This window comes from Bactrocera oleae, chromosome 6 (assembly GCF_042242935.1).
Source record: "Bactrocera oleae isolate idBacOlea1 chromosome 6, idBacOlea1, whole genome shotgun sequence".
In the NCBI taxonomy this organism is placed as follows: domain Eukaryota; kingdom Metazoa; phylum Arthropoda; class Insecta; order Diptera; family Tephritidae; genus Bactrocera; species Bactrocera oleae.
The window spans coordinates 3859552-3872376 of NC_091540.1; the positions used below are offsets into that span (position 1 = coordinate 3859552).

The window sequence follows — 12825 nt, forward strand, 5'->3', positions numbered from 1 at the left end:
AGACATCAAGGCGTTCCTAAAGTTCGCAAACAGCGTTGACGCATTATTAAGGACCAGTGGCGTGAGAACCGGCGAGTAAACCAAAACTAACCTAGAGGTAGTCTTATAGCCCTCTAAACCATTTCGGGAAACGTGGAAGTATTAACCAACGGTTTTATTGCCGTTAATAAAAAAGTAACCGCCATTCAAAATCTATTTGTGTAAGACGGTAGCGATAACGTTAGCAGACAACAACAAGTAGCAGTAGAAAATTGTGTAGCAATGCGTCAGACGCTCAGAGACGACGGCGGGGAAAAATGGTGTGCGATAGCAATAACAACAAAAGCAACAAGAATTGTAGCGACAACTACAACGACGGTAACAACAGCTGTCAGGTGAAGGGAAGTGTACACACACACATACAAAAATACACGAATACAAGCAGCGTGAGTGAGTAAGAGCATAAGGAAGACAGCATGACAGCAACAACAATATGCGCATATACAAGAAATACATGCATGTATGGGAGCATGCCAACAAAAACAATAACAGCAGCAAAAGTCTGGCGAGCAGTTTCATGTGAGCTGCACGCTGACGCATTGCGATGCCAACGGCGATAGCAACAATAAAAAGAAAGAAAAAAACGCCTGGTACAACAAGTTGCGATAACAACAGCAGGCTTGGCGGAGATGCGTATAATAACAACAACAACAGCAACAATTGCCACCTTTGGTAGAATATACATATATTTATAAATGTGTGTACATATGTATGTATGTGTGTGCGGTAGCAAGCAAATTTTATTAATATTTGATCGGCGAATAAATAAAACAACAACAACAACTACTACAACATACACTTCAACGCTTCCAGCCAATATGGCACGATAACAAAATTTTACAACAACAACAGCAATGTTGTAGCTGCACAACAGTAGCAACAACAACAGGTCCTACTGCCATTATTTAATTATATTTAGAGTTAGCAGCGGCACTGTCAACAAAACAAAATATTATAATGCTTTGTTGTAGCAGAACAATAACAACAATGACAAACAATCATTCACACACACACGCACGCATACACTCACCACGCAGCGATAAGACAAACAATGAGCAAGAACGCGATAATAACGTAATTTGTTACAAAAACAATAATTGTAATAAATGAGCAGCTACATTTCAATTCACACATAAACAACTACTGTAACAATAACAACAAAAGTATTCTAAGTAAGATAGCGAGAGCGAAATAATGACAAGAGTACACCAGTACCTGCAATACAATTTCAAGTGGCTAACTCGGAAGTGATGAAATATTAGTTCATACATACATATATAAGCATATGTATATATATGTGTGTACAGTTTGTATGGCAGCTACATATGTATGTGTAATCGCCAGTACTCTGATCTAAACAATGTGTTTGGAAGTTAGACCTTTGCCTTGGCTTATAAGCCATGCCAAATTTCGTGAAGATACATAGCTTGTCAAATAAAATAGTTTTTCCTACAAGGACTTAACTTTGATTGATCAGTTTATACATATATATAGCTGTATGCTATAGTAGTCCCGTGGGATTACAACAAATGAGTAGCTTCTTGGGGAGAAAATTATATGTGCTAAACTTCAGATTGATATCTCAAAAACTAAGGTGTTGGTACGCGTATATACAGACAGACAGACGGACATGGCTAGTCAGCTTGTCATGCTGCTTATTTCTTTACACATATATATGTAAATTTTATAGGCTGTTCTACGTTTCCTTCTGAGTGTTTCAAACTTTCTGACAAACTTAATATAGCCTGTTCAGGGTATATATATGTTAGAGATCAGTAATCAACGCCAAAGAAAACCCTTTACGTTTTCATAGCCTTGCGTTTTTCTCTTCATTACATAATTTTAGTCAAGCGCTTCATAGTCGTTTCTTTAATGTCTCCAGTTTTTCTACAGCATCTGTTTAACGAGAGCTTAAGAATCGACTCATTGGACTTTCGCTCATTCAGGCGCCTATTAGTTTTATTGTTGAAGATATCATAATGGACCTATAAAGACTTGTCTTTGATTTTTTCAGTTTTTTAGTTTACGTCTCAGTATAAGACGCAACACCGGATACTCGGACACGACATGGAAAAATCGTCCTACTAATTTCAATATACTATATATAAGCTAAGTTAGATTGAGCTGTTTGTGTTTTTTTTTTCAATAAACAGAGGACGTTTGGGGGTGAAACGCAGTTATTATAATGCACTTTGCATTCTAAAAATGCTAGATATGTATAGTAAGTATGTTATGATCAATTCCTAAAAAAAATTTCGAAGATTTACCTTATACCATATTTTAAGGCTTATATAAAATACAAACATACATAAAAAAAAATTTTATTAACAAAAATTACATATCCACTGACAATTCTACATACCTTGAAACAAAAGTACATATAAATGTAGGTAGCTCCACGAAGTGCGAAAATTCTTAGTAAACTCGGGGAAAACAATTGTGTTGTTGCTAAAAATGCTTCAAAATTCGGTTGTGGCCTGCCGAATGCTTGGAATGTTATTGTCATTGTTGTTTGTTGTAGCTGCTTTTGTTGCTCGCCGGCTTACCTGTTTGTGTGTAGACGCGCGAGCATGACTCTAGCGTCTATATGGTGGCTGTGCATGTGTATATGTATATACATACATACATACATATGTATATAAATGTGTGTGTCAGACTGATTTTATGACCGACTGACTGAGTCGCGTAGCTGCCGTTTCGCTGCGCTAAATGGCGTGCAATATGTGTGTCTGTGTGTGTGTGTGTAGGTGCGCATATAACACGGTTCGCCTGGATTTACTCGTATTTGGCCTAATGTCGGCACTTTAGCACGAATACATACACATAAATACTTTTGTTTTTGCCAACGCCGTTGTCGTTCGCTGGCAACAACGTTCGTATGTATTATATTGTTGGTTTTTGGGCTATACATACCTAAATTTGTACATTACAACAACATCACAGCAGTAAGGCACGCCAGCAGCTGCTGTTGTTATTTGATTGCCAGTTATTGTCGCCCATTTTGCTGCCGCATTTTTTCTCTTACCGCATTTCGACACACCCCTGCCGCGCTACCTTTTCTCATATTGTTCTCATATTTTATTTAGTGCGGCTGTTGCTGCTGTCGCGCCTGTTATCGCTGTTTCGAAACCGTCGTCAATGTTAGAGTTTTTCAGCCAAAATGGGCGAAGTTTTGTTATTTTCTACTAAGCGCTCTAGTGTTGCCGTTACAATTAAATTTTGTAATATCTTAACGACTTATTGATGAAGGATTGCTGGGTAATCTACTCTTTGAGGGAATATATGTAGCTCCGAGCAGTTTGAACTACAGCCAGCTATGCACATATTTCACTCAATTCGTCAAAATTTAAATTTCACAAAAGAACACACGAATTTGTAGCAATACAATGGACAAAAAAAGTAAGGTTTGGGAGATGTAACCCCCTATGTTTATAGAAAAAACTTTAACTTTGGTTGTACCGAAGCTATAATACCCGACACAAATACAAAAGATGCCTTACAAGAACTTAATTCTGATTGTTCAGTGTATATGGCAGCTATGTACATGCTTTAGTTATCCGATCTGAACAATTTCTGGACAATAACCATTCTCAAATTTCATGAAGATATCTCGTGAAACAAAAAAGTTGTTCATACAAGAACTTGATTTCGATCGTTCATTTTGTATGGCAGCTATATGCTATAGTGGTCCGATATCGCGGTTCGTGTACGTAGATTTTTTGACCTTTCAAAAGCACGTTTCTGGCACAGAATTTACCTCTGTAAACTAACTACTTCTGAGTAGTTCCGGAACATACATATGTACCTATACTCCTTAAACCATTTCCCCTTCAACAATATTATTACCAAAAGTCCGCCGCTTTCTTCGAATTGTTATTGCTTTCTGTATTTTATGTTGCAAGTACGCACGTGAACAATTATAGTTACAAATAACATACATAGATGGGTTGAGACTTACATACACACATTCATATACACAGATACCAATAGTCTCACCGATTTTGCAACGCTGACTGTCGCAAGCTTGACGGGCGGTCGACTGAACGGGGCGACTTAGTGGGGGTTGATATGCATTGCAACTATACGCGTATGTATTTTGTATATATGTATATATATATATTTATATATATATATAAATTTAGGCAGTTTTCGTATGCAATCACTAGTTTGTGAAAAGCAAAGCCGCAATCGTTTTACGTCCCACATACGCACGATAAGAAATGGGTTACAGTTATATATAAAATATAGATACGTATGTATACTTATGTATATGGACACATACGTGGTTTTACTTAAAGTTCTTAGTGGTTTGTGTGGAAACACATAAGTACTAGACCAGCCTTTGGTTTTTGTTATTTCTGTAACTGCAATGTATAAGATGTACATATAAATTCGACTTGGAATTCACTGAGAACGCCGAGAGTTTTAAAAGAAGTTTTGAAAGGAAAGCCCTTCATATTCCTTTGGTCGTATAATATATGAGATGTAATCACAATTTATAGTTCTTAAACTCTCAAGAAAAGCATTTACAATATGCAAGTTTTGAATATCTGATCTCAGTAATCTATTATTCTTTGAGTCAGAACAACTTTTGTATGACCTTAGCGTGATGGTGGCGTTTTCTCCTATACAAGATATGCCCGAGATGTAATCTTTCTATTATGTTACTGTTTTAGAAAGTTTTCATTCAATATGAAGAAATAACGCTCGAGGGAAGTATTCCCCATTCCAAATGGTTATCTAAGATTGTTGCGTATTATTTTGCATTTATATACATTTTTTTGCATTTATTAATTGTTTCAGAATGCTCTTCCTAACCTTGTTTAACCTTAAGTCGATTTCCTGGGACAGGGTAGCTTTCAATGGATTTTATACACAATGGTATAGTCTGATTGATATCTTCTATAGTGTTTTAGGAATATTTGCAAGACCCGTTTATGAAAATACTCCATGTTTCGGTCCAATTAAGTTGCTTGATCGATTGTAGTCTTAAGAGAGACAAACCAATTTCGAAAATTTTTAATTAATGCGTCTAATACAATCGGCAATAACTTTGATCTCTTATTATACGATTGTAAAAACATGACTTTCTACGAAGAGAATCCTCTCTCACGTTAGTATGGAGCTCTTACAATAGAGAAGGCTTTCGCTTCATAGTACAGTATTGCAATATTTATTGCTGCTTGCGTATGAGTTGCTTGTAACCTTGAAACAGTCACGAACAGAGTAAGTAAAGGCTATTATTGTGCCCGCTAAGTGACCTTGAATAATATGACCTAGTCAGACTTTTGATCGGATATGAGTGCAGGCGAATTTTTCCGGCGAAAATTTTCACGAAATTTTCCGCATAAATGGAATACATAACTATGAGACATATGCATATGTATATATATACAGATACCTAGCACATACATACATACATACATACATACATACATACCTGTATACCTGCGCTTTTGATTTAAGCGATTTTTGTTCATAAGCTGACGCGCCAAAAAAATGTATTTCATATAAAATTAGAATATTTTTGATTGTTGGTGCTACACTTCTAATTAGTGAGTTATTTACCATTGTTGAAATCACAAATGTTTGTATATTCCAGTTTGCTCCAGTTTGCGTTAGCCCACCTGAATTGGTTCGAAGTGTTGATAAATTTCGCATTTCGCCAATTTTTTTAATACTGTTTATTTTTTTTTACAGTACAATTATTATTTTCATTAAACACATACATTTGTGTGCACTTAGCACGAAGTACAAAGCAACAAAAAATACAACAAATAACATCGCACCATATCCCTGCTATCGCCACTTTGCCTTTTCATTGACGCGCAGCCATATTCAGAACGCCGCCGTAACGCACAAACAAATATCTACAACAACACCATTGTTATTGCAGCAGCAGCTGTTTTTGCTGTTGTTGTTGTTGTTATTCGTGTATAGTACATGCTGTTGTTTTGTCGCCGTCGTTGCTATTGTCGTCATCGCCACAGCAACACTGTTGCCATTGCCTGCACCCGGCTAGCCGCCAACGTCGCCTCCGCGCTCTGCGCACCGCACAGGCATATCAACAACTGTACATACATACATATCTCTGCTATGCTATATTGTACGCTTATCGTGTCGCTTTTGCTTTCAGCTGCAGCAACAACAGTCGCAGCAGCATTGGCGCTGGCTTCAGCAGCGTAAACCACTGTCGTTAAATTGACTTGCGCCAGGTAGTTGGGAGCAAGTGTCGCGCGCTAGCGCTTATGCTTATGTGCATTTGTGTGTAAAAATGACGGTGCGTTTGCATGCGCTGGTATAGTATGTATTGATTGTGGTTGTCAACGCGTCATTACTTTGACCAAACAACGTACAGCCAGCCGCCAGCTAGTGTTGCTATATTGTCAGCGACGTTTGCCTTGTTGTTGACGTTACTTAATGGTTTCGTTCAGTTTTTGCTCGGCTATTGTTGCTGCTTGCTCGTACAAATACTAGCGCGCACGCATACATGCACATGCTTTCCCTCTCTTGCTTCGCTGTGGCTACCAACGCAGGCTATACCCTGCCGCTCTCGCCGCAACCACTTTGCAGCAGACAGTGACAAGCAATCGCTGCTGCCGCCCCGCTGTACACACACACATACGAGAAACTCAACCAACCGAACTCAGCCCAGTTTAGCTCAGCACAGCACATTTCGCATTCAGTTGCTCGTCTACCGTTGTAGCTGTTGCTCGCTTTTTTCGTCCATTGCCATCGTCGTTACAGCGCATACCTACATACATATATATATATATCGTATTTGTACAGCGCGCATTGTTTGTGTGTGCGCCGCCGCTTCAGTCGTTTGTTATCGTTTGCCGCGTTGATTCGTTTGTTCATTCCGCCATTGGTTGACCACAATTGCAAGTTGCTGTGCTGCGAAATTGCAGTTGCTACATCAGCGCGTTGCTGTTAGGTGATTTCATCATTGCCTTCTGCGTCATTTGTATCGAGCGCCTTGGTGAGACGTGTTTGCGCGGTGTGCGCTCTGTTATTAAAATTATATAGTGAATTGCAGCAACTGTTGCCACTTAGTGTTGACATAAATATACAATAACAAAATATAACTTTGTTGAAATATAACGCATTCTCGTTTAGCGCGTTCTGACAGTTTCGTGAAACTTAACACTTTGACAGTATTTGTCTGCCGCGCGGTTGAAACGCGTCAGTCGCAAGTGTTTATTAGTGCTTTTATCGCGCTTGTGTCCGTATATTGCAAGCGCATATGAGCACATATTGTAAGTGATTTTATTGCATCGTAACAACAAAAACCACAACAGTTGTAGAAGCAAATAACCAAAGCAAAATGAGGCTGTCCACATCGAACGACTCCAAACCGGATAATTATCAAATTAACGCAAAAATCTGCCGTCTAGTCGAGCGCTACCCTTGCATGTACGATCGCTCGCATCCGCACTACCTGAAAAAGGATGTTGTCGATAAGGCGTGGGTGAAGATATCCAAGGAAATGGATGACTCAAGTAAGTACGAAAAAAACTTAGCTATTTGCATGCAAACACGCATTTCAGCTAACAAACGTAAGCGCGTTTGCGTGTGCGAACAAACAGTAGCCAACTATAACAACAGAAAACATAACACGCTAGCCTGGCGCTCGCTTGCTGCTCCCTGCAGGGCGAAAACCTTTTCCGCCTACTTGCAGCTGTCATGACGTGTTGTTTCGCCTTGCTGTTGGTTGACAACATTCGCTTGTTGTTGTTGTGGCCATTGTTTTTTATGTCACTGCACAACCATTGCTTGGTGTGGCAAAGCGCCGACTGTCAAACAGTCAGCGTGTCAATTGCGCGCACTTTGTTGCCAATATTATAGCCGACGCGTGCGCACGCTTTAGTTGCGACGCCAACGCTGACTTGGACGCAGGCGGCAGCGCTTGTTTTTGTCGTTGACAACGAGGCACACATATAACGCTAATCAACAATTTAATGCGCTGGCAAGTTATTGCTATCGTCACAATACAGATTATGAATATATATTTTTTTTATTGTTGTTGCTATTGACCATTGCATTGTCGGCGCTAAAATGTGATGTGCCATATTGTTATTCGTGAGCCGCTGGCGTCGTGACGTTGATGCGAGCGCTGCTGTGTTAATATTTCTGCTTCTTTAAATTATGCTCTGTCTCTTGCGCGCGCGCTTGTTCTCTCTCTCTCTGCATCCGCTCTCGCAAACTTTGTTTGCTCTGCTCTCAGCACTTGTTTGTTTTTGCGCCTGCTTCTGCTGAGCGCGCTGCTTTTGCTTTTACCTTTTCCTTGTTTTTAGTTTTTCGTTGTGTTTGTCTGTTCTTCCAGCCATTGTTGGCGCTTTGTGTTGTTGCCAACAATGACAATGAATAACAGCGGGGGCAATATTTGTGCGGCGCTGCCGTGCAGCGGAAATGCCGGTGACTCGGTCACGTACACACAATCAGCTACACATGCCCATGCAACATATATGTATATACATGTATATCATCTCATAGCTGAGTATTTCGGATGCATTGCATTCGCGGGCTTTCTTTCTTACACTTTTGCCGAAGTGCAAATGCAGTAAGGGGTATTAATTATTTACTACGCCATAGCTAAATATGTTAGCTGTTCTCTAGTAACACCCCATTTCTCTCCTAAAATTATGCAAGGTCGCACGTTCTGCAATTAATTCTCTTCAGAAATCTTCTCACATTGCAAAACCGTTAGAGAAGCTTACAGACTGCCCCGGAGTTACTTATCCAAGTAAATAGCGGGTTTCCTTACACATAACAGCTAGCATTTAAGTATGATGATCTTCCTGTCCACCGAATACTCTAGTTTTTTTTTACAGAAATATTGAAGTTTCTTTGCTAGTACATATCGGGCCTTGTGGTTGTTTCTTATCCAACTATGTAGATTAAATGTCTTCGACATAAGATATGGAATTATATTTTAAATATATATAAGATTTTCATTCACTGGCACCTAGACTCTTCGCTGAGACTTATCGGTTAAGGGTAAAGCAGATTTCATACACAACAAAAATTGTTAATCATATATTATATATAGAGTAATATGCTATCAAACGGTACTAAGTTCTGTTTCTATTCCCTACAGTTCCCTCATGCAAAGAGCGCTGGCGCAACATACGTACCTCTTTCGCGCGTTCCATCAATGTCAACAAAATACCGTCCAGCGCGAATCGTACCAAACCATATTACCTACACGAAGAGCTACAGTTCCTTGCACGTCACATAACACCCGGCATACCGGTGTCACGTCGTCCCAACTATTATACATCGGCCGATGAGAAAAGCGAAATGATTGAGGTACCCATTGGTGAGGAGTCCTTTGACGGCTTCGTAGCTATGGCAGCACAGGAGGAGGAAGAGGAGGAGGAACAACAGCGTAACACTGACGAAGATGATTCACGTCAGGAACGTACGCCCTGCAGTAGCGGAGATGAGGGCACACTAACGGGCAAGGCTGATCAACAAATAGTGCAGTGCCAGCAACAGTGCACGGAGGAAATGCAAGTCGATGCGATGGAACGTAAATTACCAGTGCAAAACTCACCGCTGCCGCTGTTGTCGCAACATATACAACAACAACAACAACAACCTGCCTCAATGGCGCAACAACAGCAGCTGGTAGCGACACCGCCGATCAATACCATGGAAGTGGAACGCATTGTGGCCGAAGTGCCAGTGGTGCCACTTTATCCGTTTAAAAAGCGTTTGCGCACCGCCGAGTCCATGATGTGCGCCGAAGTGGAGCAGGAGCGCGATATCAAGGTGAGTTACACATTTTACCGGTTCTTAATTTCTTTTTAGTAAATTTATATATATAATGTCTTTCACGTAGCCGCAGCCCAGTGAACTCTGCACGCCCGATCCTGATTTTGATGCCGCTTTCCTGCAAGGTTTGTTGCCCGAAATGAAGGCGATGGACTTCCGTCAAAAGATAATTTTCAAGAAGCGCATCTACGAAGTAATCGGTGAGATATTCGAGAACACAGCACATGCCAGCAGCGTAATACGGCGGCCGTCGCATTCAAATAGCATACATAACGGTAACATATCCATTGCCAGCAGCAATGGCTATACGAATGGCTATACAACGAGCAGTAAACGACGTACACCCACACCCAGACCGACACCGGCAACTTCGCCTTCAGCTTCCGGATATGCCTCACCGTTACATATGCTGAACACCGCCTCACCCACCGCAATGACTGTAGTGAATGCCGCGGATTTGGCGATGATACGTCGTCTCAGCACCTTGCTACAGAGTCCTGCGGTAGCGTCCAGCACCACCGCTATGACCGCGTTACCAAAGAATGTCGCCTCGATCTCCTCGACGGTGCGCCACTCAGCTAATACACCACCAACAACGGTAGCGTCACCGGCTTCTGCTGTAGCGCATCGCGGCGCTATGACGCGTTCCAGCGCCAATCTTTTGCGCACCAATATAGTCAACGGCGCCACGCCCTCCTCATCTACCACTTATGCCTCAGCCTCGTCAACACCAGCCGCCACCAGTCATGCAGTCAAGCAGGAGCTGTTGGACGACTGAGCGTTCATTTTGCTTTAGTTTCCATGTGTGTTTGACTAGTTCAACTGTTTTTAATGCTTTGGGTAAATTGTAGCTTTAGCGTGTTAGTGCTTAAGTTGTTTTAATTGAATTTCATTTTTGAGGTTTTCTATTTAATTTTGTATGATAATATGTATATGTATCTATTCCTAAGCGATCGATGTTCAGTTTTTATGAATAAATAAATTGTAAGCGAATTTGTACTTATATATGCGAATTTTCATTATAACGGTAAGTAATAGTTGTGTAAATAATAACGGCATCTTAAGGTACACAGTTTTTAATAGAAGCCTGGAACTGTCGTTGGAGGAGACGCTCGAATGGCGTCGCGTTGATTTGGTTTTAACTCTGATATCCATAATTACAGGGTCTCAAAACAATTAAGCCGCCATCGCACAGCTCACTGTGTAATGGTTTGAGAAACATCGGAAACTATATCCTATTATATAAAAATTTGAGAATAAGTCGCCATGGCAATGAGGTGTCAGTAGACAGATTAAAAGCGACACAATCATATTGCGGCGTTCAAATCTGCATCGCGAGAACTTTGAGGTACCAAGACCTCTCTCTGAAAAAAGTACTTAGTACAGTTAGTACAATGTTCAAATTACTATTTAATCTCAAGTTTAGTGTGGATTCACTTGATCAATTTGCTCGGAAGTAATTTTAGGAGCGAAAGATCAATTATAACCATATCGCATCAAGAATTTCAGCGCGGTTGCATAAGATATTGTTATATTGAATTTTTGATATTTTATTTAACTTTAAAACAGTTGGCAACTCTTTTTCTTAAAAATGTACTACAAAAGCTTGCAGCCCATACATATATATATATTTTATTTATTTTTAGTTTATCAATTTAATTTCAAAAAAAAAAAAAAACCTGCGCCTGTGAGCTTTCTTCAAGCTTTTTGGTTTTTACCGGTAATTATATATAATTTAAATTTGAAACATGCGGCAACGCTCTTTCTCACGAAAATATTTACAACTGCAAGACTTTTTAACCCAATAAAATTTGGTTATTTTTAAGATTTAGAAAGGTGACCAACTTCGATCTTATACGCTTATCAATCCAAAAAAATTTAAGATACTTAATTTTTAGGTAGATCATATTTCTAATGAATTCCTTTTAGTGATGCCATTTATATATTGCATTATTTTAAATTTTTTTAAATTCTAATCAGGTGGCAACGCCATTAAATCTCTGCGATTATTATTTTTTATTAAAAATACCATTTACATGCGCACATTATATACATTTTCGAAGTTTTTTGTTAAATACATATTTATAATTTTTGAAAACGTGGCAACTCTATAACATCATTTACTGAAATTGTTGCTTGGCAGATATATGCCGGTTTCTACTCACATTCAATTGCGAATTTGCAACTTCTAAATTCCATTTAAAAGTATTATTAAATAAAACAGGTGGCAACTCTATAAAACAAAAACAACTTCTGACATATGCATGTACATATCTTTATGTATATTGTTGACAATTTCCTGTGATGGTTTAACTCTAAGTTTAGTTTGAAAAAACTTCAGTTATAATAAGGTGGCAACTACATAAAATATTAATTATTTAAGTCATTATAGTTTTTCAATCGTTTACTCATTTAGTGTTTAAAAATTTGTTAAACAAGCCATTTTATTTCTAAATATTTTGCTTTTTATAATTTCTTTTTATAACTTTTCAACTTATAGCCCAATCAGTCACCGATATTCCGCCCTTCTGTACATACCGCCTATACTTGTTAAAAGTTATGAATATAGTTGCAACGCTTAAATCAGTTGGTCTCTTTTATTTTAATTTCACCAATGTTGCCATTGTTCTATTTGTACAAGTATACACGATTTTTCACACACTTAGTTTTTTAGTTATAATTTTTCATAATGTAAAAGCTCAAAACTAGAATCCCACTAATAAAAAAAGTCTAACTATTTATAATTAAATTTATTCGACTGTGAGTGACGAAGAGTATTCAAGTTTTTTTTTAAATACCACAAAATATCGAGACTGGCAACCCTTTGCAGGAGAATAAAACGATTTTTTTATAATTTTTAATTGGTATATATTTAGTTAATTTATTTATAAGGTTTGATTACATATATGGTTGTTAAATATAAACAAACGCAAGCAAATGCAAATGTACCATAGTGTTGTATCATAAATGGGTAAATAAGTATTAAAGTATATGTATGTATAATAT

The 12825-nt window shown here is 38.8% G+C and overlaps 1 protein-coding gene across 1 annotated transcript; it reads left to right on the forward strand.

The window, feature by feature from the left end:
• The first annotated feature begins 6722 nt into the window (after positions 1–6722).
• Positions 6723–10824, forward strand: LOC106620174 (uncharacterized). Its single transcript, XM_036358281.2, has 3 exons — positions 6723–7541; positions 9140–9816; positions 9887–10824. The coding sequence occupies exons 1-3, from the start codon at positions 7367–7369 to the stop codon at positions 10595–10597; spliced, it is 1563 nt and encodes a 520-aa protein (XP_036214174.2). The 5' UTR covers positions 6723–7366; the 3' UTR covers positions 10598–10824.
• Positions 10825–12825: the final 2001 nt, after the last annotated feature.

Coding starts and splice junctions, on each gene's coding strand:
- LOC106620174 (XM_036358281.2), top strand. CDS start 7,367: ATGAGGCTGTCCACATCGAACGACTCCAAACCGGATAATTATCAAATT. Junction 7,542..9,139: donor CAAGGAAATGGATGACTCAA/GTAAGTACGAAA, acceptor TATTCCCTACAG/TTCCCTCATGCAAAGAGCGC. Junction 9,817..9,886: donor AGCAGGAGCGCGATATCAAG/GTGAGTTACACA, acceptor TCTTTCACGTAG/CCGCAGCCCAGTGAACTCTG.